The sequence below is a fragment of the Podarcis tiliguerta genome (assembly GCF_965153285.1).
Source record: "Podarcis tiliguerta genome assembly, chromosome: 2".
NCBI lineage: Eukaryota > Metazoa > Chordata > Lepidosauria > Squamata > Lacertidae > Podarcis > Podarcis tiliguerta.
This window is the reverse complement of record NC_139535.1, coordinates 29,337,253-29,365,224: the sequence shown is the minus strand read 5'-3', so window position 1 is coordinate 29,365,224 and position 27,972 is coordinate 29,337,253. Positions and strand designations below refer to the sequence as shown.

Genomic DNA, 27,972 nt, shown 5'->3' with positions numbered 1-27,972 from the left:
GATTGCAGAGAATGGGTGGGGCAGTAGAAACAGTGATATACTTGGTACTGGTCCAGCAGCAGGAGAACAGCCATGGGAACCTAAGGCCTACAACTGCATCTCAGTGCAGGAATGGGTGGCCAGAAATGGGTCTAAGAAATTAATCATCCACTTGTGAATCACTAAATTATTTGACTTCATTCTGTCCTACTTTGTCGTTTAGAGAATCGCCTTAAACTGCGTGTCCCAGAGTCATCAACCCACGTCCTTGTCACACAGCTCTCCCTGAGCCAGCCCCACTTTGTGAGGTTGGGATCCAGTTAGGGCAACATGAGAAGGACACAACGGCCATGTACCCTTTGATCTGAGGGGCTGGGATCAAAGGGCGCATGGCTATTGTGTCCTCCTCATGTTGCCCTCATGTTGATCCCAGCCCCTAGGGGGAGAGGCTGGAATCAAAGGGCTCATGATGCCCCAGCAGTCCCCACCCCCACACACTACACTACACCCCTGCCTCAGAAGGTGGTGGGCTGTCCTTCATTAAGGTTTTACAGTTGAGGTTTTTAAGTAGAGGCTTAACATTTGAGGAATGCTATACTATTTCCTGGATCAGCAGTGGGTTGGAGTAGATTCCTTTCGAAAGTCTGGGAGTTTTCAATTAATGGATGGAAGTGCGTGCCAGAAACAAGAGATGGCCATTTACAAGGGAAATATTCTGTACGACTAAGACAGTTTCAAATTTTCTAGTTCACGGTTACTTTTGCAGCAAAAGCAGTCAGGATCTTCTGTCACCTGAAAGACTAACACATTTATTATTCCTATGCTTTTGTGGACTCAAGGTCATTTCATCAGATGCCATTTCAAAGGGCTCTCTCACCTCTCCCTGTTTTTATCTTTATATATCTATATTATTAATATTGTTGGGACTGCTTCACACATTATTGTTAACCTAAGTGGAGAATGTGTGCATTTGAGTCCTCCTCATAGGAGCCGACTCCTGGTGCCAAGGTCTCTTCACTCCCCTCAATCAAATATTTGAGAGAGCAGGACTCCACAAAGTTGCTGGGAATTGCCATTTAAATGGTGTGCATGCACCGTGTCCTGTGATCGATTATGCAGGGTAGAGCTTACTCCCCTCCTCCCCAATATTTTATTCAAGTTGGCACCCCAGTCCTGCTCAATCTAATCTAGAATCCCAAAGGAGGGAATAAGCTCACTTTTGCCAGTGACCACGCAAGCAGCTTATAGGTCTGGCCCCACACTCAATGAAAGAAGAGGAATTACTGAATCTAAAAGCTCACTGGAAGGACAGATCCTGAAGCTGAATACTTTGGCCACCTCATGAGAAGAGAAGACTCCCTGGAAAAGACCCTGATGCTGGGAAAGATTGAGGGCACAAGGAGAAGGGGACGGCAGAAGACGAGATGGTTGGACAGTGTTCTCAAAGCTACAAACATGAGTTTGACCAAACTGCGGGAAGCAGTGGAAGACAGGAGTGCCTGGCGTGCTCTGGTCCATGGGGTCATGAAGAGTCGGACACGACTAAACTACTAAACAACAACAACCACAAAAGCAATAAAGTTTAATTTAAATTTTATTTTCAAACTATGTTTTGTTCAAGAACACATGCAACTTTGGTATGCACTTATTTTTTTTATTTTTTTAAAAAAACAAATTGACATTTATACTTTCAAGCAAGTCTGCCACAGGGCATTTTACAATGGGCAATCAAGCCCATGGCCCCATTTTAGATCTATCTCAAGATGGCAGGGACTGAATGTCAGAGTCATGCAATTGTCCTTTTGCTCCAGTTTCCCCCAGGAATTCATCTTCATTTCAGAGATGTCATGCTTTGCCATTCATGACCACTCTCATCTTGAAAAGCGATTCGCATAGACTGCCCTACTACTTCTAGATCTTGACCAAAGAAATTTGCAGTGAAATGCAAAAATACTTGCAGGAAAATTCCATGCTTGTTTCACTATATAATATTCTGCTTTCGGCTTGAGAGTCTGGAATAGCTTATGTTTATAAACTGAAATTTAATTGTAGAAATAATTTTTTAAAAAATAGAAAGTTTGAGTGATATTATATGGGACAATTGTATCTTTGAGTTTAGTTTCATTTCTGTTGTTCTGTTAAAAACCAACAATGGACAATATGTTTTGGTTTCCAAAAAAAAATTAATCCTAAAGAGAGATTTTTCCATTTAGATTTAATTTCTGTGAGAGAGACATAAGGATATACATATAAGGATATTCTTATATTCTCAATTGTGCTTAAAATTGCTGAGTTTTGCCTAGATTGTGGCTGTTATCAATGTTCTGAATAAAGTTAAAGATTAAGATTTTCAGCGAGTATTGAAAGCTGATGGTTTCAGTGAGTTTATGTAGATTTTCACGAATTGTTTATCTAGATACCTTTATTTCCTTGCTTTGAAATGACCTCCATGAATGGATTGTTTGTTTATGGCCAAATTATAAATACTATATATAGCTATTTTTGTAATGAAAATGATGTCAAAATGCTCCCCTTAAATGGGATAGCCCAGCCAACAAGTTTGACAATTTCTGGCTAGAAATGAACAAAAAACAGATTTCATACTCAAGATAGTTAAATGTTTCACTCAGAGACCTTTAAAGTTAATTTGTATGAACAATTAGGTTACTTTAAAAATCAAGTTTACCTTCAACTTTGCAAAATCAAAATTTGAAATAATCTTAAAGGAAAAAACGGCGAGTGTATGACAGAGATGGAGTAAAAAAGGTTAAGTAGATTGAACTGTCTGCCTAGAACACGGGTCGGCAACCTGCAGCCCATGGGCCACAAGCAGCCCACAGGGATCGTTTAAATGGCCCACGAGCCGCCCCTGAACCGAGCCGCCTGCTCAGTGAGTCCCCGCACACTGAGCTAAACCAGCGCAGCACGGAGTGGGGACTCGCTTCTGCGGCACCAGAAATTGTATCTGCGCAGATGCATATGCCGGAAATCGTGTCTGTGCAGACACGATCCGGCCCATGGAGCGATCTCCGCAGGAGTGAACCAGCCCAGGCAAGGTAAACCTTCCCAATCCCTGGCCTAGAAAGTTTAAAATGCACATTACTCAGGTCCAGAAAGGTCAGGGATTGACAAATGAGTAGTGAACAGGGATGAGGTATGTGTTACAAAACTTAGTTGTGTGGTATCATCTCAGAAGCATATCCTGTGTGTGAAAATCCTTGGATATGTCATTTTGATACTTTTCACCACAAAGTACAGTGGTACCTCGGGTTACATACGCTTCAGGTTACATACACTTCAGGTTACACAGTCCGCTAACCCAAAAATAGTGCTTCAGGATAAGAACAGAAATCATGCTCTGGTGGCACAACAGCAGCAGGAGGCCCCATTAGCTAAAGTGGTGCTTCAGGTTAAGAACAGTTTCAGGTTAAGAACGGACTTCAGGAACGAATTAAGTACTTAACCCGAGGTACCACTGTAGTTTATTTATAGACGGGTTTTCCACAGTAAACTCAAACTGTGTCCACAGTCAAGCTCATTCAGCCACACAACCAGTACACTGAAATACAAGTTTGGAAATAATCATTTTATTATTTATATGCCACCTATCTGACTGGGCAGTTCTGAGAGGCTTCCAAAAAATATAAAAATACCATACAACATCAAACATTACAAAACTTCCCTATGCAGGGCTGCCTTCAGATAGTTGTTTATCAGTTTGACATCTGATGGGTGTTCCACAGGGCAGGCGCCACTACCGAGAAGGCCCTCTGCCAGGTTCCCTGTAACTTCACTTCTCACAGTAAGGGAACCACCAGAAGTGTCTGAGCTTAACAATGGGAGTGGAGATGCTCCTTCTGTTATACTCCAGAAAGTCTCACAGCTTGGGAGGGGATTTGAAATTGCCTCTCCTACACCCAAACCCAATAGCATCACCCTGTTGTGTTCCAGTGTGTGTATCTTTCTGGGTACGCTGCACAAGTGTATGTGTGGATACCTGACTCTTCCATTCATTTGTCCTTTTGTGTTTCTCTTGCAACCTGCCTATGGCAGCCTGTGCTTTGGTGGATACTTTGTTACTGTGTCTCTTTGGGGACACAATCTGTCATGAGTGTGTTTGCACCTGTGTGCAGGGCTGGATTTAGGTTTGATGAGGCCCTAAGCTACTGAAGGTAATGGGCACTGGCGGAGGAAGAGGGGGTCAGCGGGATCGCACTGTCCCCAGCACCACAATCCTGGTGGGATGCCATCACAGCTGCCCACCCATGCACTGGGTGCCACACCCCCAGGACATGCGCCACACCCCTGGGACACGTACCACGCCCCTGGGATGTGCGCCAGCCATGCTCCCACCTGCTCTCTGCCCCCAGTGCCTCCGCCATTTGTAATGGGGCCCTTTATTTATTTGTCCAGCTGTCCTTTGTCAACAACAAATTGTCACTGTTATTGTGTTGAATATATGCTACTGTATATGGTGATTTACGGGCCTAATAGGTATCTAAATCCATTTCACATAAAAAAGTATGTACATCATAGGAGCCTACACAACACAAAACAATGTTGCTTTATGTAGGTTTTATTTTATTTGTTTTTTTATCTTATATTTTGGAAATGTACATCCAGTGGTTTTTTTCCTTTAATTTTTTGGGGGCCCCAAGGGTGTGGGGCCCTAAGCTATAGCTTGTTTAGCTTAGACGTAAATCTGGCACTGCCTGTGTGCATATATTTCCATGTTAGAACGTACATCTACTTGGGTTTCTTTGGTAGGACTGCATCGGCTCTTGCTTCCAGACGCGTGTTTACTGTGGAATCAGTGCTCTTCTTGCAAGTTTTATTTCCTCAGCATCCCCATGATGGCCTTGCCTGCTTCCCCACCCCCGCCCATTTGCCCTTCTCAAGGCAAGTATATAAAGCTGACAAACCTATTGCCCACCCCACCCATGTGTGGCAAATGAACGCAACCCAGCCTGGAGCGCCCCCCTTCCTCGTATCTGTGCACTTTTCTGCGCGAGGGAATCGCCGCGCAACTACTTCTTGAGAGCGTGAGGGGAGGAGGTGCGCGCTTGTTTTGTGTTGTGCGTTTATGTGGCTGCTCCTGCGCGTGCCCCCCCCCGTCCCTCTCCCCCGACGGCAGCGTTGCTGGGTAGGTGGGTGAGTGACTCATCCCGCTTTTGAATGGCAGCCCTAAGCTTTATAACGGGCTGGAGCGGCCCCGGCTCCACTCCTCCTCCTCCTCACGGTTGCTGCTGCCCTGAGGGGAGCCCTGAGCGAGGCTTAAGCGCGCGGAGAGCCGCACACGCAGCCCCGGGGAGAGAGAACAGAGGGAGCCATGAGGAGCCTGAGCTGCGTCCCGCTCCTCTTCCTGCTGCTCTCCACGGGGGATTCTGCAGTTATCACTGGGGTGAGAGGGGCAGCCTCTGGGGCGAGGGATTATCGCCACCAAATAGACTTGGCAAAGGGAGTGGAGGGGTGGCTGGGGGTGACACCTTGCACGAGAAAGGAAGGAATGGCGAGACACGAGTTAACCCCGAGGGCTGGAGCAGGCGAGACAAGTGCGCGCCTGTGCGCCCTTTCTGCCGTCTGAGCCTGGTGGCTATTTTGGCGGGAAATCCGGGATTGGCTGAAAGCAGCAGCACCAGCCGAGACGGGGTGGCGGGTAGGCGAGTGCTTTCGAGTGCGAGAGGCAAGAATGGCTTTTAAGTGTGCTGTGGGGGGTTTTCTGTGGACCGACGAGGCGCGCTTTTGGGGAGGCGTTCGCCTGAAACGAGTTGCTGAAGTTTATGGGGTGAGGCGTGCCTGATCCTGAGGCTTTGTGTGCGTGCCTGGCGGTATCCGGCTGTTGTGGGGTGGCTGGAGCTTGTCCCCTGGAGGATTGTGGCTATTCTGGGGAAAGAGGGTTGGGACGGGAGACAAAGGCGCGCTCATGACAGTCGCCTCCCGCACTTGAGTCGCCTCCCGCACTGACTATCTGCTTTAACTGGCTTGTTGTCTAATTTAAGGCTGGGGTTGTCCCTGGGCGGGAGTTGGGAGCCAGCTGCCCTTGCGCCGTCGCAACCTGTAACTCCAAAAGCTTCCCCCAGCTGCGCTCAGTTGGGAAGTTGAGGCAATGTGGAGAAGCGGTTTTTTCCCCTGGATTCGATACTCCTGTGCTGAGTTCCTCAGAATCTTCCTTCCTCTGTCACATTTAATTTCTCAAGGCAGGGGAGATGTTCACTCAGCTCCAGAGTCCGGGAGAGATTCTCACCTACGTCCACCCCTCTCCCCCTTTCAAAGAGGCGTTTTAAACGATTCGCAGCTCCCTGTTGTCTTGCCAAGAAACTTTTTATATAATCGATTGTGGGGAAGGACGACAACAAGAGCCTGAGCAACACTTTGAAAGGTTCATTTTCTCTTAAAAGCTCCAACCAGGTATTTCAGCTTACAGAAAGACTTTGAAATCAAAGTGATTTTATAATAGCCACATTTTTCTGTGGCTGGAGGGTGGATCGGTTGCAATACTTTTAGCTTTTTAAGAATTTCCCTACTTATTCCTCTGCTAAGGGCTTGGCTAATCCTTACAAAGTGTTGTTATTGACCGAAGTTCTCTAATCGCATTTTTAAAAACTGCTTTATTTAACAATTGTCTTGACTCTCTACTTTAACTGCTCTATTTTCCTCCTGCTTTAGATTGGATCCATTGTGCCTTTGATCTTGAACCTGTTTTGTTGAATCTGTTTTCCTCCTGCAGTTTTATTCCATTGTTTACTTAGGTGCTCACTGTTAAGGTCCGGGTGACAGAAGGAAAGAGAGGAGCAGGAGGGGCAGGATGGAAGCTAACAAGTTGCAAGACTTATATGACATACTACTGGCAGTGCTGATAGATTTCTAGCACCATGAAGGAAATTAGGCTCTTAAACTAAATGCTGCACAGATTCCTTCATTCAGTACAAAATACTACACTTAATAGCGGGTCTCTTCAAAGGCGCTTAATGTGGCATTTTTATTCTCCTCTGCAATTTGGCACTTGGCTGGAACTCAGTAAAGGAGTACAGGAACAACCTCATGTCCAGTTCCTCTAATACTTTCTATTTTATTTTACCATTGCATGATACTTTATTTTTACAGGTGTAAATACAATTTCAAAGAAATTAGCTAAATAACCACTTCTATATTCGGGTGGCATATGATCCAGCCTATGCTGGCTTGTGAACGAGGTAATCCAGTGGTAGAAGCAGAGAGCGAATCTTGCATATGACAGCAGCGTGTGCAGGAATAATTTGACAAGAAACTGAATTGTATCCTAGAAGTCAGGTCCCCCTGACTTCTCCATTTGTATTAATGAAATAATAAAAGGAACAACTGTAATTTAGAGTAATATTTGTGTTTGGGATAAATCTCTTTTCTTTCTCCCTGTTAAATATACACAATCTGCTTAATGCTTGAGGGCAGTCAATACAGATATGCTGATTTCTGCACCTATCATGTTCTTAATGCTTACTCATTCAGCCTGCAGCCTACATGCTGCTTAGAGACACTGGTACTTCAGGGGTAAATAAATAAATAAATTCCAAAGAAAGCCCCTCTTTTAAATCTGTTATTTTTCATAATGAAATTATTTGAAGCTTACCTTCTTGTCCTTCAACTCGAAGCACTTAGGTAGCATAAGCCCTCCACACCCTGGGAATTATCCTGAGAGGAGGTGTGTAGGGACCAGACCTCTGAGAACATCTTAAGATGTGTGAGGAGGCTCCTCAGTGGCCTTGAGACTGAGGGAGGGGAGAAAGTAAACAGAGCAACCTACCCAAGGCATCCTAGGAAAGGAAGAGACACCTGGAGTTAGAGCTATTCTTCTAGAAAAAGAGATGCCAGAACCCACCATGAATGCCAACCTCCTCTTAAAATGGCAATGGCATCCACCTGAGAGGTGCTGGTAGCCAACTGAGAGGTGCTAGAAATGAGTTCTGCCAAGTTCTGGCTGAATAAAAGCCCTGCCTGGACTAAGTAGAAAGAGCAAGATGAAAAAGTGACAAGGTCAAAAAAAGGACTTTTCATCTACTGCTTTTAGCCTTTTCAAATTACCCGCCTGGTCTCTATCTGAAAGCAGAGAATTTCTGTGGCAGCAATCTACAGTGAAGAGCTCTGTCTGGTAGTTTATATTGAGTGTTTTTAAAAAAACAAAAAATAAAGTAAAAGTGCAGCAATTCTTGCACACATAGGAACGTATCTAGGATTTAACTCTTCCCTACAAAATGAACTAGTGAATAGAACTGAAATTTCTACAATGTTAAGAATATATATGAAACATTAAAATATGAAAATAGAATGATACCAGCTAAAATCCAGTTAATATTTCAGTATTTAGCAATTAATATTTTATACATATCTTAGGAATTGGTTTTGCATTTCCTTCCCTATTGACATGTAAACTAACATAACCTTGTGCCTCATCTCTGAATTCAAAATAAAATTGTAGTAATGACTTTGAATATTACCATACAACCAGTTTTTTTAAGCTACCATCTATTATGTAAATATGTGCTCTGATATCAATTTTCTTATTAAAATTACATAATATTTATGCAGTAGAGTAGAGTATAATTATATCCATAATGAAATATTCTAAAGTGAGCATTTGTTTCAGTGGACAGTAATGTTTCCCTCAGAGCCATTATCTGTTCATAAACACTTTCCTGTGAATCTGCTTATTTATGATGCCATTGCTCAGCAGAATCTTATAGAGCTTCACAGTCCAAGTATTTGAAATGAAATAAAAGCAAAGTTATTTTTGCAGTGCAGTCCTAACCATGTCTTCTCAGAAACATGACCAACTAAATTCAGTGGGATTTGCTGCCAGGTAAATGGGGTTAGAATTAAAGCCAGAATGTATTCCATGATTTCACTAAGGCGGGTGTGGGAAACCTTTGGTCCTTCAGATGTAGCTGACCTCCAACATGCACCATTGCTAACCATTGGACATGTTTGCTGTGGCTGATCGGAATTGTAGTTCCTCATCATGTAAAGAGCCAACGGTTCCCCACATCTGCACTTAGGGCATTTTCAAATCCACTTTGGCATTAAACTGATCTTAGTCCAATCTTGGGGACACGGGTGGCGCTGTGGGTTAAACCACAGAGCCTAGGGCTTGCCAATAAGAAGGTCGGCGATTCGAATCACCTTGACGGGGTGAGCTCCCGTTGCTCAGTCCCTGCTCCTGCCAACCTAGCAGTTTGAAAGCACAAAAGTGCAAGTAGATAAATAGGTACCGCTCCAGCGGGAAGGTAAACGGCGTTTCCTTGCACTGCTCTGGTTCGCCAGAAGCGGCTTAGTCATGCTGGCCACATGACCCGGAAGCTGTACGCCGGCTCCCTTGGCCAATAAAGCGAGATGAGCGCCACAACCCCAGAGTCGGCCACAACTGGACCTAATGGTCAGGGGTCCCTTTACCTTTGGTCCAGTCTTAGCTGACTCATCACCTTTGTTTTCAAGTGAAGTTTCTACTATGAAGTTGTTTTTTATTTTAAAATAATATAAGATAAAAAATATAGACAGTCTATACTCAGCCTGTCAGCATCTTACAGATACAGAAGCAGGTGCCTTGTCTCAGCTGTAGTACTTTCATGCTATTGTCATGACCACGGAGTTCATCAGCACTCCAGATACAGAGCTGGAGGCCGCAGATGCATCAGCTAAGGAGCCGAGTTGAGGGTTCCAAGCTTCCTTCTCATTTTCAGAAGGCCATGGCACCTGTCAGAAACCCACAGAAGGAACTCCCATAGCTGTAGGACTCAAGTCAGGACCCTCACAAGTGCCTTCCCTGAAGAACCTGATGCCTATCACTGCACTTAACTGATCCTGCAGTACAGGAAGAACACTTGGAGGGAAGCTGTGGGATGCAGAAGAAGTGCTGGCCCTTTTAAGACTCCGAAGTTCATTCTTATGGTGGTTTTAGGTGGCACGTGGTATCTGTAGGTGGCTAGCAATATCACGTTCTCCTTTTTGGTTTCGTTGTCATGCTCTCCAACTTCACGGATCTTTGTATACAGAAACTGGCTGCTCATGCACAACTATGTATGAGGATTTGTCCAGGGAAAGTGACCTCTGAGGAGAACAAGGTGTCTGTAATCAAGCAGCACAGGAGTAGTATACTACAACTCACCTGCCACACATTAGCATGGATTTGTCTAACAGGCATTAAATCACCAGTCCTTAAGCAACCATTCATTCTACCAGTCTAGGATTCCTGCTGATTTTAACATAATAAAACAGTACAAAGACTTTTTATTTACAAATTAAAAGGAAACTGACTTGATGGGCAAGGAGTTTTGGCCTGTTCAGTATGGAAGAGGCAAGGGTGGGAAATGAACACGCAGGATACTTTAGAGCTTGAATGAATCCTCATTTTGTCTGAAGGTTCTCCTGAATAAATTTTTATATAAAGTGTTAACCAAATATTTTGGGATAGGATGTTCAATATATTTAACATTTGATGCCTGCCAGTCTTTTATAGCTGACATGTCATGGTATTTAGTATAACTATGGTCAGCATGAATGCCTCAGATTATTCCCTGATAAATTGTGGCCTATGTGTGTCACAAATGAATAAATACTCTAAGAATCTTCTTTTCAAATCGACTTTTACCAGAAATTATAAGATAGACAATCAATAACAGAAAAGCTTTAGGCTGCAATCCTATTGTCACTTACATGAGAGTGAAATCCATTAAATTCAATGGTACTTCTGAACAGGAATGACTGGGATAGTGTTGCACATGTTGTTTTTATGGAAGTTGTAATTTATTTTCTTAAATTTCTTGTGGTTTTGTGTAATTTTGTTCGTAGCATTCTTAGATTTTTGTAAACCACTATATACTTGCATGAGTAAACCACTATATACTTGCGTGAGCAAGCTTGATTTAGAAGAGCTTCAGTTAATATCCAGAGAAACAAGCTCCAATGACTTGTTCCATTTTTAGCCACAGAGTTATGCCTGCTATAAATAAATCAAAACATTAAAAGTATTCTAATAGAAAGAAAAGAGGGCTTCTGCTTTTGTTGGACCAGATTAATATTGTTTTTGTGTTTCAGAAGTGATTGTAGGCATCTGATGGAGACAGATCTTACCTCTGCCTGAACATTGAGACATTTGTATTGTTAAATATCCCAAATATTTGCTCTGCTATTCTGTGGCATAAAAGCTAATATAGAACCTCTTGCTACGCATGTTTCTTTTGGCAACAAATAATCATTTAACCCATCATCTCATTCTGTCTGGCACCATTCATGGTATAAAATAATTTAGTGGCCTGGATCCGACTAAATAATCCCCACTGGTTTCAGTGGGGCCTTTGTGGCTGACTTTAGCTGATGGATCCACACCCCGGGTTATCTTTACTTGAACTGACGATGGTGGTTGGAGGAAAAACAGCATGTGACATTTGATATGTAGGTTCCACCTGTTAAGATTAAAAGATTTCCAATTACTAAATCTAAGGATTTTTAATTTAAAGAAACAAACAAACTTGCTTCAGCTTCTAATGGGCTATATGACCATGTGAATCCCGAACCCCACAATTTCCTTGTGTTAGCAAAGCCTCTTGAAAATATAGGCTTTTAGATGTACAATAAGATAATGGGGTAGTAGTCCAGTTTGTTTTTAGTAATTTTACTTATCTAATACTGTGTGTCTGTTTATTATGTTTAAGGCTTGTGACAGAGATCTACAGTGTGGTGGAGGCATGTGTTGTGCTGTTAGCCTCTGGATTCGGAGCCTGCGGATGTGCACACCAATGGGAACCTTGGGAGAAGACTGTCATCCTTTGAGTCATAAAGTTAGTATTTTTTTCTGGTACCTTGTGTGATACCGTAACTGACAGGGTAGAAGGAAATATGAATATATTTTGTTGTGAGTCAAATTGCATAAAATATTATCCATTGCAAAAGTGCAAGAACATATACTTTACAGAGGAAGTTTTCTTTTTATGGAAACAGCATCATAAGAACATACGCAAATAAATATATTACTGTCAGTGTTATTCTGTAAGAGGTCTTAAGGTAAAAAAAATAAAGTCCAATGCTTTTCTTTCACATTACAGAATATAAGCATCTTAAAACTATCCTTATACTTTTGTTTCTTATAAGTGATCATTCAAACCCTGCTGATTTCCAGAGCTATTAATCATTTGAGTAGGCAAATTGTTCAGGTAATCAAAGTACCTCATTGCTTCCTTCCAGAGGTTGGAATCCAACATTGTTTTGAGTAGTCTTCTGATCACGTGCCTTTCTCTCATCTCCTCTGCAGCTCTCCTCAACCCTCTAGGGTAGATTTTAAGGGTACACAAGGGCAATTTGGGGTGGGGCATTGCACATGTGATGTCAGGATAAGGTTACCAGATGTTTTTCAATGAATCTGGGGGCACTTATTGTTCGCTACATACATGTGAATGCTGAGAAAGCTGTAAATCTGGGGACTATCCCTGGGAAACAGGGACATCTGGTAACCTTACAGCAGGAGTCAGAAGGAGCCTGGGGCAGATCCGAACATGGCAGTCGTGGCATCAATGGCCGGTTGCTCCTCCTCCACCACCTCCTGGTGCTGCCACCTGCAGGAAGTTGCTTCAAACTTCCTTCCCCTCAGCGGCAGGAGAAGAAGGAGCTGGCCACTGGAGCCACACTATGCTGGGCTCCATGCTTTGCCTTCATGCTTTTTGAACACCCCAAAAATATTCAAGGTGGCCAAACACCCCAGAAATATTCAGGGAGGCCAAAAGTGCTCAGCCCCAGGAGCTGGCACTGCTGTTCAGGTATTTGGGGCCTGTGTTGTTTAGCCCTTTAAACACTAACATGAGCATCTTAAATTGGGCCCAGAAACAAACAGGCAACCAGTGCAGCTGTTTTAAAAGAGCAGTTATGTGAGATCTAAATGGAACTCCAGCCAGTAATCTGGCTGCTGCATTTTGAACCACCTCTTCTTTTGGAAATTATGCCTGGTCTGCCCGCCGCCCCCCGCCCCCCCCCCCTTTTGATAGGAGTCTGAGAATATAGTCCAAAATGTTTTGAAAATATTAAGGTTCATAGCTTATGGTTGTATCTCTTACCATTGCTTTTTCTTGTTAAGGATATAGCTCAGTCTCAGCTTGTAACCTAACAATGGAGCTCTCTTCAACCTTTAAGTAGCATTGGCAAGACCAAACTGACAGTCTGACACTCAGTTGCTTGCTAGTACCCTATGTACAAATCATTGGTTTTTCTTCATATTGTTGTATCTGGGCAGACAATGGACGGGATAGTCCATAAAGCTGCAAGAAGGCACTGCCATCCTTTTTCTTCCCTAAATACATTCATGCTCATTCCATGCAATGAGGGGTGGAGCCATGACCTTTCTTCCCATTTTTTTCTTGGTCTGCTGTTAAAGAAGAAGCAGGGAAGAATGTCACTGACTGCATATTCTTGAAAATCTTGGTCTTGTTTTGTATTGTTTCTAGCACTGGTTCTCAAAGTATTTACTGTTCAGTAAAATTAGTCCTTGCAATTTAGCCTTGAAGCTAGGGCTGCCATACGTCATATCCAGAATACTGCAGCCCATGTTCCTCAGAAATAGCTCAAAATCATCCAATTTATTTGCAAAAAAGCTCATATTATCCATAGGGGTTACAGAAGACCATTCAAAGTGTCAAAATACTGACATTCCCCATTTGTCTGCTGGTCAGGTACAAAGCAGACATATTCAATTTCTATTTTCCCTCACTACCACACCACTGAGTTTAAACTTGATCTGCAAGGACAAGCCTAAATTGAAAGGCAATTTTGTCTTCATACTAGATTAGCCTTGAGTGCCCTTTGTTAAATCACACATGGAGAGCTTGTAAAGTGGACCACCAACTGATATAAGCTGATCAGAGATCAGTAAAGGCATACTGCTTAAATCAGAACACAGATTAAATGTTAGTCTTTCAGATAAGATTGAGTTGCAATTCATTTAGCCCTGCTACCACTTCTATAGATTTTTTTCCTTTCGATTAAGGTGAATAAAATATTATTTGTGCAACATTTTATAAAGAAAAAAATACACAACCTGATGCTTTGACAATAATACTGTAATGCAAGAACAAAATGCATTGGTCTTTGAGAAGAAAATCTGACACAAAAAAAGGTCTTGTTGACCCCAGTGAATTGTGTTATTCTGATGGGACTAGATACATAATTAATCCCAACCAATTATTTGCAGTAACACTATGAAACAGCATTATTGGCAACAGTTTTGTTTTTAGAGGAAAATTTTGCTGTGGGTGTATGATTTGAAGAAATGCATAATACCTCCAAGCCCATGGTTTTTAGCAAAAAGTAGGTAAACCATACTTGTAAACCATGTAGCTAACATGGCACCCTTCAAACATTGTTGGACTACAACTCCCGTCAGCCTCAGACAACATTGTCAGTGGTCAGAGATAATGAGAGTTGTAGTCCACAACATTTTGTGGGCACCACATTGGCTACTCCTATCCCTGCCACAGATATCAAACAGACTGTAGAGGTTTATAGCAAAGCAAACAGGAACAGGAGAGTAAGGGAGTTCACACACCTGACAAGGCATAGATTTTGGCATTTACAGTTATACGCTCCTCCAAAACTGTACTGCTTCCCAGCTCAGTTGTACAAGAGGAGAAACAATAATAAGGCATTGGGAAGGGGTACGCTGCAGTAAATAGCACCATCCTATTTTGTCACATGCAAAATATTTTGGCTACTATATATACAGATAAATTGTATATACTGCATATACAGTTCAACTGCCTGCTTCCATTCCCTTCCCAGTCTCATCAATATGAAGCAGATTCTGAGTAATTCTGAAATAATTTTTGAAGTGTTAGCTCAAGTGTCTTCATATGTATTTGTCCTGCTTACATCATAATAAAATTTGATTTTGACTTGTGTTTCTCATTGGCTGAAAGTGTGGCATTGCACTGATCTGCACATAATCAACTCCTAAACTTCTGACTGAAAGGAATCCATTTGGTTCCATTTTGTAAAAGCAAGGTATTCTAAAGATGAACAGATTTATCTGCGCCATTGAGAAAAAAATTCTGAGGTGCTTAACAGAAACATTGGGCAAAAATAAAGTGAAACCTGCCTGTGCAGCTGGTAGGTAAGAAGATTTTTGAGGCTCTGTGCAATCTTACAAGTCTCATGCCCTATTACAAGTCCTATGCTGCTCCTGTTGAACCCATTTCCTTTTTTTACAGGCAAATATTGAGTGCTGTTTCCAGGAAAGCACTAGAAATATTTATTCTCCCACAGGTACGACATAGGTATATGTTGTTGGATGATCCTATTGGAAGGCCCAATCTGAAGCAAGGTAGCATATGTGGGATAGCAAATACCAACGCTGTAAAATTTTGGATTAGGTCTTTGCCAAAAGTGATACTCCCATTGGTACACCATAATAATCTACACCAGACTTACTGCTCTTTTGAAATGATGGTTGTGTACACAGAGGATCAGTTTCACATTATATAGTTAAGAATAAACACCAAGAGAGGAAGACAGGTCAGTACACCTGTAAGGAAGATGGGATATGTTTTTGGGGATCCCTTTGAACTAGTTTAATATACTAGTGTGGAAACTTTAGTGTTAATGGCAGGCACCTACTGCTGAGTTGTCTTCTTGCCTTCATTTCTTTAACATTAACTATTTGTTTTCAGATTCCATTTTGGGGGAAGAGAATTCATCACAGCTGTCCATGCCTACCTAATTTGGCTTGTGTCTGGATTTCTCCTAGCAAATACAAATGTTTACCGGAGTTCAAAAACGAAGATATCTTTTTCTAGCGAAAGCATGGGGAAGGATTCTGTGCCATTACTGTATTCCGTGTATTAAGATCCTTACTTGTTATTGTGATGAAGTCATTTGTCACTGGAGATTTTCCAATATACTTTCTTGCATTGTAACCATTATCATTTTTATGATACCATAGTTCATGGCAGCCAAGATGTTTTCAGCTGGACAATTTCAGGGAGTTCTTCATATTCTTAACAAGCTAATATGTGCTGAAGTAGACCTGTACAACTTGAGACTTGCCAGTTCAAACATAGCACATCAGTCATGTGTGGCAGACTACCTGAGGCTACACAAACAGGTAACAAGAAGAAACTGGCAGGCCCCAATGCATCATTGCTGTGTTGCATTTGGCTTAGATCACAAACTGTGCAGACTTATACTGAAGGATTAGTACAGATAGCTCCTCTCTCCTAAAATCTGGCCTGCTTAAGGATGATCAGGTTAGCCATCTAGAAAACGGATGCCCATAATTACCAAGTCAGTTTACATAAATTTGCTCAAGATTTTTCTGAATCTACTAAGATTGAATTAAAGTATTTTGCATTGCAATATAGGGCTAAGAACAAGACAATTTGTTATACTATGATAATCCAGGTACATATTTATTGTAATAATTATACTATTTTAGATTAGAAATAACATTATTTTAAACACTTCAACTGTGTTCTTTATGTTATTTAAAAATGACAACCAGCACCAAAGCATTTAAGTAGTAAAAATACTGTTTAAAATTAATACACTCTGAGTATGAGAAGAGAAAGAATTATTTTCGTTTTATTTGGCATAAACTAGCAGCTTGTCAGATATTTGAAGTGTACTTTATACATTTTTTAAAAATTGGAAAAGTCTATTTAATTAAAGTACATGACTTGTTATGTAAATATAACAATACCACTATGTAATAATTCTGTATCAGAATAATGGCAGTATATTTATTTATTTAAAATTATATATTTACTTTTGCACTCTGGTCTTTGATTTTTTCCAGTGAGTTATTGTTATCTATCAACACTAAATTGAGAACTTATGTACGAAAGTATGCATCACTCAAGATTTCTGTGAACGTTACCATTAAATTTGACATAAGAACCTCCTATACAATTCAGTGTTCCATGAAAAATTATAAAATGCCATAGAAGCTGTCTTCAGTCTTACTTTTCTTTTTACTTATCCTTGGTAAATATAACGCACACAAAAAAGTAACAAAGTAATCCTATGCATGTTTATTATGAAGTAAGCCCCATTTAGTGAATTGAGGCTTATCTTCATGTGCATAGGACTGCAGTATAGTATTATACATTTCCTATATTCATAGCGATTCTATGTGTGGAAAGCTGGTGCCAAGTGTATCTAGACAATTGACATGCATTTATTTTCCCGAGTCCACAGTGTTAAGTAGCTAAGGCCAATCACATCAAGCACATTCTCTTTAGCTGATGTCAGTAAGGACCAGTTTATACCATCAGCATAACCATGAAGGGAAGCAGCATTCCCTGAGCTATACACCATGTTATGCTGCTGGTGGATGGCTGCATATTTAAATGCTTCCTTTGAAAAACAAAACTGGTATGTAGAGTGAGAAACACATGAGAAAAGTCTAGATTGAGCTTTTCCAAGATACCTTTCTTTGTGTAGGACTGCATTCGTTGTGAGAAAAGTCCATAAAAGTTTTAACATTAGATTCTGCTGACTGCATAAACTGACTGAGATGAGTAGGAAATTCATCACAACTTGGCTCTGACTTCTCATCCCAGTATTTTTGAAGGTAGACGAAGCACAACATGTCATGCATCTTCGGTGTATTTCTAATAAAAGAATGTTTGAAAATCCTTGGGTATCAGAAGTCAGCTTTAGACCAAGTATAGTAGAAAGACTGATGATTCCAGAAGCTGTGCAGGATAACCAACCATAGTTGTGTTGGGTGGCGACTCATAACCTTGCACTCCATAGCTTTTTCTTCCATTAGGAAACACTCCCAAAGTAATTTTGCTATAGCACATCAAGATCAATTGTTCATGTTCCCATGTATTGTCTATATGAGTCACCCTGGAAATGTGTTCCCCAAATATACCCATTTAGTAGATCCTTATTTAGTTCTCTGCTTAACTTCCCCCTCCCCTCGCCAAAATGTGTAGAGTTATGTAATAATGTAATGCAACCCAGTGAGGTCTTTCTTCAGCTTCTGAGATGTATGTTGTTTTCAATATTATGTGAAGAAACCCAGAAGCACCAGTCTACAATAAACCTTCTAAAGTGGAACAGCAATAAATTTGTTTTCGATTCATGGAGCTATGAGAAGAGTTTAGCCATGTGCATTATTTCACATGGATCAAATTTTGTCAGAACTAAAGCTGCCTTTCATTAACCAGCAAGCTATTTTTCACACAGCCATTGGCACTTGACTATCAGGTCTTCATTGACCCATAGAACTCATCAACTGAAAGTATCAAAAAGAATGTATTGACCTTGCTGCCAGAACTCCCTGCTAATTAGGAGCAAATGAGAAAACAGCATCACAAAATGAGGCCGCTTCATGTGTGGCTCCTCAGCTGTGGAAAACACATTTGCAGACTCACAATTAAAAACATACATTTGCTGCACACACGTATGTAAGTTCACGTAAAACATAAACCCAGACAACATTAAAAAATAATAATGAAACAACCTTTACAGCAGTATATACTTATGGCGAGCCAGATCTAGAAGAAAGAAGAACTCCCAATCTTCATTAAATTCTATAGTTGGGGCCAACAAAACATCAAAGCTGCAATCCTAATCTTTGCTCTCCTATAACTTTAGGAAACCTAGATCTGCTGTCTAGAAATCTGCTCAAAGATGCATCAGTGTGGGGAATCACCACTAATTAGAATTCTTCCATGACATCTTTACACCTCCATTACCTTCACAAGGGTGTATTAGCCTTTGTCCCTTTTGAGTAACGCCCAGCATTAGCAGAAGATACACAATAGCTAGGCTTTTCTCTCTGCCCCTAGCTCAAGGTAAATCGTTCAAACAATGGGTGGCAGTGAGATTTGCTAATGAATCAAGCACAGTCCATAATGTGGGCATATATTCATTATACAGTGGTACCTCGGGTTAAGAACTTAATTCGTTCTGGAGGTCCATTCTTAACCTGAAACCATTCTTAACCTGAGGTACCACTTTAGCTAATGGGTCCTCCCGCTGCCACCGTGCCACCAGCACGCAATTTCTGTTCTCATCTTGAAGCAAAGTTCTTAACCCGAGGTACTATTTCTGGGTTAGCAGAGTCTGTAACCTGAAGCATCTGTAACCCGAGGTACCACTGTATAGGATGCTTGGAAAGAACGTGGACTGCATTTTCCCATTTTAAAGCCATGATGTTTTGATTCATACTACAATGCCATTTTGAAACATTTTCCTTTTCTCCTTGCAGCTAAATAGTTTACGTAGCGGTCCTCAACCATTTTGTTGCCTGGTGACACATCTGGAAATCTAAGAAACTGCTGTGGGCCCCACAAAAACCAATTTCACAGTCAAACCCCACCTCCAAAAACAGGCAGAACATCTCCCCCAAAACCAAAGCAGACAAAAAAGTAGGCACTTTTTCCCGCCCGAAAACCCAAGCGAACTCTGTAACTGAACCATCCCCCTAAAAGCCCCAAACCCTCATATGGGAGAGGTGGATTAGGTAGGGCCCTTGGCAAGGAGCCAAGGGGGTAACTGAGGACACTGTAGAGCCCATGGGCACCATGTTGAGAACCCCAGAGTTATCAAATGTGAACTGGGTTAGTGTTTATTTTAAATTTCCATCTTTTGCAACTTTGATGGCTGAATAATGTAAGGCATTTGTCTTGGTAACTTTCCTTGTTTATTTCCTATCACATACATGAGCTTTAAAATGGGGCTTCGACGGAATGAAGTTGCACATAGGAAGCGGCCCCATTAATTCCTTTTAAATCTTGCACCTGCTGTGACAAATGCTCAGCTGACATACCTTTCTAGCTTACCAATGTTTTCACCGGAGTGTGTCCTTACAGAAGCAGCAGGTATATAACAATCAGGTTTGGCTATTCAATCATCCTCTCAGCTTGGCTAGAAAGATGGAATTCTTCATTGTAGGATACGTCCCCAGTGTGCCTCATCAAGGGACAGCTGACTAATTAGCCGTCTCAGCATAGTAAGACATAGTGATGTGTATATTGTTCCAAATAGGACCACATTCAAATGCCTGTAGCTTGCTTTCTTGCACACACACACATACAGTGGTACCTCAGGTTAAGTACTTAATTCGTTCCGGAGGTCCGTTCTTAACCTGAAACTGTTCTTAACCTGAAGCACCACTTTAGCTAATGGGGCCTCCTACTGCTGTTCTCATCCTGAAGCAAAGTGCTTAACCTGAAGCACTATTTCTGGGTTAGCAGAGTCTGTAACCTGAAGCTTATGTAACCTGAAGCGTATGTAACCCAAGGTACTACTGTATGCACATTTTTAAATATGTGCATGCTGCACAGGTGAGTGCTTTGGGGGGAAACCCCAGAAGTAACAGCCAAGAATACCTTCACTTAAACTATCTTTTAAACAAGACGTCTCTAGTATAAAGTAAGCGGCCTTGACAAAAAGGAACATGTTTCCCAGGAGGTGTTGTTAGTATCACAAAAATTGGCAGGACAATGAAAAGGACATGAGAAGATTTTATATTCTATATTCTGATTCTTATGAACTACAGAGGCCAGCAGCTAGCGGTGTCTGTTTTTGAGAAGTTGTTTCGCTTGTAATAAATAATAATAATAATAATAATAATAATAATAATAATAATAATAATAATACCCCACCTATCTGGCTGGGTTGACAAGAAGCAAAGGTTCAACTTCAACCTATGAAAGCACACACAGGGACTATATTTTGTATGGATGTATGCAGGTGATCTGTTTAGGAGGTGTGACAGGACGTTCTTTATGGAGCAATTTACATTTCATGGATGTATTGGCAGAAACATTGTTTTAATGGAAGCAAGTACTTCATTATTCTGCATTCCTTTTTTTCTATTTTAACAATGCCCACCTACTCACAGTCTGAGAGGGAGTAAGGGAAACAAACCTGATTTACCTGGAGGCCCCTTGGCCAACCTGCCCTAATTAAAAGTGCTGTCAGATAGCAGGTGATGGAAAACCTGAGCCAAAGACCCTGAACAGCTGCTGCCTATAGACAATACTGGATTTGTTGGCCATAGGTTGCAATCTATAACAGAGGTGCAGATAAGGGGGACCAGAAAGTGGAGGCGACATCATCTGCCAAGACCATGTTCACAAGGAAGAAGTGCTGGCACATCTTCCCTCACGCCTGCTTAAAAATGACCCCCCCAAAAAAAAAACAACAACACAACAACTAATTGCTTACAAGGGGGCTATAAGAACGGCAACCACCACACCTAGCTTGGAAACTATTGTAGTAGACTGCAAAACCTAATACCAGCAAACTGTTCCTTTGATTTACTTGCGCCAATGGTACTGCTCAGCAACTTCCTTCCCATCATCCTTCTTCTAGAGCTTGGGTGACAGGCAGGAACAAACTCAACATTTTGATGGAGCGAAGTAATACTCTACTAAATCACTCCACTTTCTCTGACTGTCACAAAGAATCATGCCTCCAAGCCTCAAATCTTTCTTTCTTTTTCTAGCTAGGAAGGATCGTGATTTCCACCCTTTCTCTCACAAATGATAAGCTTTTGCTGAAGTGACAAACCCTCTTTTCTGTGGCCACGGTTAATATTGTCCAAGGAAGAGGTACCCTTTCCCAAAAATTAGAAGTTCAGCATCAAATGTAGTGCACACAGTTGCAAGGTGAGGAGGAAACAAAATTGCAAATCCCACAACCAAATCCCAAATATTGAAGGTCATAACTAAACAAAAGACAGTTTTATTTGTATTGGCTAAGGGCGGCTATACCGCTCCCTAGATGAATCATCCCGGATGCTGCAATCGTTATCTGAGGCCCTTCTTCATGTGCCCCTTCCACAAGAAGTCTGGAGGCAACACAGGAACAGGCCTTTTCTGCAGCAGCTACCCATTTGTGGAATCCTCTCCCCAGGGGCACCCACCTGGCACCTTCCTTACATATCTTTAAAAAGGTAAAGGGACCCCTGACCATTAGGTCCAGTCGTGGCCGACTCTGGGGTTGCGGCGCTCATCTCGTTTATTGGCCAAGGGAGCCGGCATACAGCTTCCGGGTCATGTGGCCAGCATGACTAAGCAGCTTCTGGCAAACCAAAGCAGCACACGGAAACAAAGTTTACCTTCCCACCGGAGCAGTACCTATTTATCTACTTGCGCTTTTGTGCTTTCGAACTGCTAGGTTGGCAGGAGCTGGGACCAAGCAAAGGGGGGTTAACCCCGTCGCGGGGATTCAAGCCACTGACCTTCTGATCGGCAGGCCCTAGGCTCTGTGGTTTAACCCACAGCGCCTCCCGCATCCCTATTTCTCTATAATCAAGCCTTTGGCTGATTAAACAATCAATCTATGGGCTTTTAAATATGTTTTGGGGGATATTATTGGTTTTTATCATGTATTTTGTGTTATCATTTTGATTTCTATGTGGGGAACTATCCTGTACAGTGGTACCTCGGGATGCGAACGGGATCCGTTCCGGAACCCCTTTCACATCCAGAAGCCAACATAACTAGTGATGGCACATCTGCGCGCGCATCGCTTTTCACCACTTCTGCGCATGACGTCATTTTGAGCGTGTGTGCATGCGCGAGTGGTGAAACCCGTAAGTAACACGCTCCGTTACTTCCAGGTTGCCGCAGAGCGCAACTAGAACACGCTCAACATGAAGCATATTCAACCCGGGGTATGACTGTATTTTTCAGATGAAAGGCAGTGTAGGAATTTAATAAATAATAATATCCCACCTTTTAATCATTTCATGAGGCAGTAGATTTCCCACGAGGCTGTAAACCAGTTCAATAACACAACTGTATAATAGTACTGTAGATACAAATATGCAGACAACCCAATACATCAAAACAGATTGCTAGAACAATAAATCGCTGTTCCACTCCTTCTCTTTCTCTCTCTCTCCTGTCAGCTCCTTCTGGATGTCTATGTTCCTCTTTATCTTCTGGGTGTATACACTAGTGGCCAAAATTGTGGAAACCTTTTGGGGAAAGTGTATTTCTGAGGTTTGATGGCTCATAACATCACCTTTTTTTGGAATAATACCATAAAATTATATATCAATGGAAAGATAATTTAGTGAAGAATGTATTGCAATGAAGTTTGTTCAATTATCTGTATTCTATCAAGAGTTATAGCCAAATAACCAGAAAAAGGAAACACAACTTGCTTAGGTTGATATGCAGCTTTCCACAATTTTGGCCACTAGTGTACTTTCCTTCCCCTCTCTCCCCACAGGGTCAGATGACTAGGGCCCCACAAGCTGCCTAGATATCCACACCTCCCAAAGTTCCTCTTTCCCACAACTGTCAAAATCTGACCAAAGCATCTTTCCCTCTCTGATGGGTTGCCCTGAAGAGAGTGAACTTTCCACACCTTCATGTCAAGTTCTTTCTCTACAATTAATACGACGGCTGCTTAGATAGCATTCAGTTCTTCTTCGCTCGCCTTCTTATTGAAGTACATTAAAATGTTAACTTCTGCTATACCACTAAAGCTCATTTGTTTTTTTAAAAAACGAATCTGATGGTGCACACTGTTCCTGTATTTCCAAAAAGTAAGCTCAGCAAAAGTAGTTACAGTAGTTAACAGTTAGCTTAGTGATATTTTTAGAAACTGTTTACCACATAATCTGCAGTTTTAAAAAAACCCTAGAACATTAATAATTTAAAAATGATATCTGGTATTACCGTGCAAGGCAGATAAGCAATTATGTGCAGGAACTGCTTTGTCTACTAAAATTAGTGGTACACAAATTATCTAGAGACTCTTCTGACATTAACAGATGAGGAGCCATTTAGAAATAGACATTTGTTTTAACAGACGTGGGGGAGGGGAAGAGTTGTTCTATTTAGGCCTATAAATTAGCATGAACTTGGAATTATTATTATTATTATTACTTAGAAATGTGCAGTCCTTTTTTAGGATGCATAGAACTGGGATGCAATATGACTTTACGCGTAAGCAAGTCCTACCGTGTTCCCAAGGATGTGAACTTCCTCTGGATTGAAAGTAGGTAAAAGGTAAAGGACCCCTGACAATTAAGCCCAGTCACAAACAACTCTGGGGTTGTGGCGCTCATCTCGCTTTATTGGCCAAGGGAGCCGTTTTTCCAGTTCACGTGGCCAGCATGACTAAGCCGCTTCCAGTGAAACCAGAGCAACACACGGAAACGTCATTTACCTTCCCGCCGGAGCGGTACCTATTTATCTACTTGCACTTTGATGTGCTTTCGAACTGCTAGGTTGGCAGGAGCAGGGACCGAACAACAGGAGCTCACCCCGTTGTGGGGATTCGAACCGCCAACCTTCCGATTGGCAAGCCCAAGGCTCAGTGGTTTAGACCACAGCGCTACCCGCGAAACCAGGCTCTAAGAACAAATCACAGTGCAAAGTCGAGGGTAGGGATCTGCTTCTGCCGCCTTATTAAAAAAACCTGCCCATTTCCCAGGTTTTTGTTCCCATTGGAAACAATGGACAGAGAAATTTACACACACAGAAAAATGCTCAAATCCCCCCACACACACTTGGGGATGCTGAGGATCCGGAAGGGCTTTGGAGCCAAACTGCTGTGCAGAATGGCCCTGAAATTTTCCCTCACTGGACATACTAGTGCCACAACGCCAACCTCAGTTAAGTCAGAGCTTCAGTTGAGGGAGAGGGATGCACCACAGCAGACCTCCCTCTTCCATGTTGTCTTCCGAATCAGAGTAATTGATCCAACCTGTCCTATAGTCCTGGGACAACCCTGCCAGGAACCACAGGAATGCACCCACATATAATTATTATTTTCTTCCTGCAGCATAGGTTGTAGGCAAGCCATGCCAAAACAAGAGTAGAAAGCAAAGCATAAACATTTGCTGTACGAGAATTGAACAGTGTTTTTATTAAAACAGTCAAGATGTACAAGTATTGTCCAGTATTTGTAGATAACATTTTAAAAAGCCAATAAAGTATGAAAGTCAGTGTGATTTTAAAAACCTGATATTGACAGTATTTTTAAAGTTGATATGTAATCAATTTGCTTTTTAAAATTATCATTTCCTCTCCCCCCGCCCCACCAAAGGGGTTCTGAAATACTATGAAAGGAACAGTGCAACAAGAAAATGTAAGTTAGTCTACGTCAAAGCAAGTGAACCTAATTCTCTTCAGGTCAATAGGAAACGACCTAATAACTTGAGTAAGGTTAAGATGTACGTTAGGGTAGCATCTCACGTTTCTCTATTTCAGGCAAAGTTAGAAATTCACTGCTTTAAGTACGGAAATAAAAATTAATCCAAAAGCTCCCCAGCAAGAAACGACTTCTAAACACAGTACAGTTTCTCCTTCTTGGTCACCCTTTAAAAACAAACACTGTAATACAATATTTTGAGGTCATCAAAAATAACACTTTAGTATAAAATTTCATCTTGGCCTTTTATCAAATCTTACATGAATAAAATCGCTTAGCCTTTATCAAAACCAGTAGGGTCTTAAAAAAAACAACACAAAATTATGGCCTTTTTATCCATGTCAGAATCATTTGTAGAAATGTTAGAAGCAGCCAAGAAAGTTGGAGCCCTGTGTTACTTCCCCAATTTCCTCCCCTCCCCTCCCCTCCCCTCCCCCAAATCCCCCTAACACATAAATAAATAAATATCTTAAAACCTAAGGGTGTGGGGGAAAGTCAAGGTGTCTCCTTAGATAACAATTTCTCAAGTGCATATACCAAAAAAAAAAAAGCGCATAGAGTACTATTTTCAACTGGAAAGATAAAACTACATCCCAAAATTCTTCAGATCACACAGAATGGTGCCTTGAGTATTTTGTATGCTTTGGCAGCAGAGGAAATGAGCTCTGAAACAGACTCTGAGCTCCTTGTTGAAAATGAAGCACAGGATGGGGTTGACCCCTGCCTGGGCAAAGGTCATCCAGACAGAAGTGGTCAAGTAGACTTGGGGGATGGCGCTAGCCTTGATGAAGACCCGCAGGTAACAGGCCACAATGTAGGGGGACCAGAGAAGCAGGAAGAGAAGGGTGATCATGTAGAACATCTTGCAGATCCTCTTCTCCGTTTTGAACTCCTCCAAGACCAGCAGCCTCTTGATCTGGCTATGGGTGGTGTTCTGCCGGATGCCCACCAAAGTGGGAGGAGTGGGACCCCGGCCAAAGCCAGCGGTCCAGTTCGCGGCCGCCTGGCCAGTGGCCCCGGGCCCGTGGAAAGTCCAGTTCTGGCTAATGGCTGGCACCAACTGAGCGGGCTTCATCTTGCGGTGGCTGTGGATGAAGAAGAGGAGCTTGACGTACACCAGGTGGGTGGCGGCGACGACGGTGGCGAGCATGAGCATGAAGCCCAGCGTGTCGTTGGCCTTGACGTAGCGGTGCTCGAAGATGCACTGCTCTTCTTCGCGGATGAACTTGTAGGTGCCCACGTCAAAGACGGGCGGGAAGGCCATGGCCATGGAAAGGGTCCACACCATGCACACCACCGCCAGGCAGGTCCAGCCCGTCATGCGCTTGGCGTAGAAGCGGTGGTGCGCGATGGCCATGTAGCGCGTCACGCCCACGCAGAAGAGCAGGAAGGCGGCGTGGAAGCAGAAGAGCACGGCCAGGAAGGCCAGCACCTTGCAGCTGAGCGCGCCATGAGGCCAGGCGCCCGCGCCGCTGTGCACCGACAGCATGACGAAGGGGAAGCAGGCCAGCGAGCGCAGCCCGTCGGCCAGGCACAGGTCCAGCAGCAGGTAGTAGGGCGCGCGGTGCAGGGGCCGCTCCTTGAGGATGAGCCACGCGAAGAGCCCGTTGCCGGCCAGGCTGAGGCACAGGATCAAGCCCAGCGTGGTCAGCTTGAGGCCCGAGGCGCTGAGTAGGCCGCCGGGGCCGGGCAAGTGCGGGCTGCTGCTGCTGCTGCTTGCAAACTCGCTGGCGTTCGCCATGGAGCGAGGCTGAGGATCGCCCACCTCCCCGCCGACCCTGAGGCACAAACGCTGCGGAAGGAGCGAGCAGACGGGGCTTCTCCTCAACAGCAGCTAGCGGCAGCGGCGCCTCGCCCCGCCGGGCTCTCCCGCCTCCGAGACCAGCTGCCTTCTTCGCCTACCGCCGCCCGATCTGCTCCTCTCCGCGAGGGCGGCATCGTCCTCCTCCTCCCCGCTCGCTCCCCCGCGCCTCGCCCCCCAGCAGCGGCCACCTCGAGCTGTGCGGGCGCCGCCGGGCGCAGCCCATTCCCGCGCGCCGCTGCGCTCAGCTCCGCCGAGCCGACGCCGCCTCCGTCTCCGCCAGCATCGCGATCGGCTCCTGGCTCGTTAGGGGGCGGCCATCGCCGTCGCCATCCAACTTTAAAAGGCTCCCGGGAGGGATGCAGCGGGCGACCCCGGCAGGAAGCAGCAGCAGCAGGAGGAGGAGGAAAGGCTGGCACCGACGAGGGTCCCCTTTCCCCGGCCTGGGGCGCGCTGCCGCTGCCGCCCTGCCAGCATCGCGCCTTTTGTTGCCCGCCGCCCTTCTCCTATTGTCTGCTTCCTCGTCTCTCGCTCGCTCGCTCTCTACCGACTCCTACCGCACGGCTTTCGCAGCGGAGGCCGGGCTTCCCTCGGCCACTTTCTCCTCCGCGCCATCACCGCCGCCGCCGTCTTCCCAGCCAGCGGCAGCGCCGAGGGGAAGGGCGAGCGCGCCGCCACGACGCGCGCAGGGGGCCGCGGCTCGCGATCGAGGGCAGGTATTGGCTGGGGCCGCGCTTCCGGCGGGGAGGCGGCTGCGGCTGCTGCTGCTGCTGCCGGAGATCAGGTTCAGGGGTGGGGTGGGGTAGTAGGGGGCGCAGGCTGAGCCTGCGCAAAGAGGAAGGCAGAGAGAGGGAGGGGCGGGGAAGGAGAGGTGGAGGGAAGCGCAGAGGCAGAGGCAAGCCGCAGGCGACGGCAGCTGCCGCTCCTCTGCCTCTCCCTCTAAGGACCAGCGAAAGCGCTCAGAGGCATCGGCGCCTGCTTGCCGGCGGAGCGGGGGGGGGGGGTTTCTCAGCAGCAGATGGGGGAAACAATGGCCATTCAGCAGTCCTGTT

The 27,972-nt window shown here is 43.7% G+C and overlaps 2 protein-coding genes across 4 annotated transcripts; one reads left to right on the top strand and one right to left on the bottom strand.

Moving 5' to 3' along the window:
- Positions 1 to 5,184: 5,184 nt before the first annotated feature.
- PROK2 (prokineticin 2) lies at positions 5,185 to 16,083 on the top strand. Of its 3 annotated transcripts, none has more exons than XM_083428767.1 (4): positions 5,639 to 5,764; positions 11,661 to 11,786; positions 15,198 to 15,252; positions 15,657 to 15,751. In XM_083428767.1, exons 1-4 carry the CDS (start codon positions 5,669 to 5,671, stop codon positions 15,704 to 15,706), a joined length of 327 nt encoding a protein of 108 aa, XP_083284893.1. In that variant the 5' UTR covers positions 5,639 to 5,668; the 3' UTR covers positions 15,707 to 15,751. The 3 variants fall into 3 exon arrangements, 2 of the variants coding, with proteins under 2 accessions (XP_083284894.1, XP_083284893.1); XR_014508418.1 differs by lacking the exon at positions 5,639 to 5,764 and adding an exon at positions 6,181 to 6,387; XM_083428768.1 differs by lacking the exons at positions 5,639 to 5,764; positions 15,198 to 15,252 and adding an exon at positions 5,185 to 5,380 and having other exon boundaries at positions 15,657 to 16,083.
- Positions 16,084 to 24,811: 8,728 nt separating this feature from the next.
- GPR27 (G protein-coupled receptor 27) lies at positions 24,812 to 27,641 on the bottom strand. The gene has a single exon (XM_083430396.1). It carries the CDS (start codon positions 26,858 to 26,860, stop codon positions 25,706 to 25,708), a length of 1,155 nt encoding a protein of 384 aa, XP_083286522.1. The 5' UTR covers positions 26,861 to 27,641; the 3' UTR covers positions 24,812 to 25,705.
- Between the last annotated feature and the right edge of the window lie 331 nt (positions 27,642 to 27,972).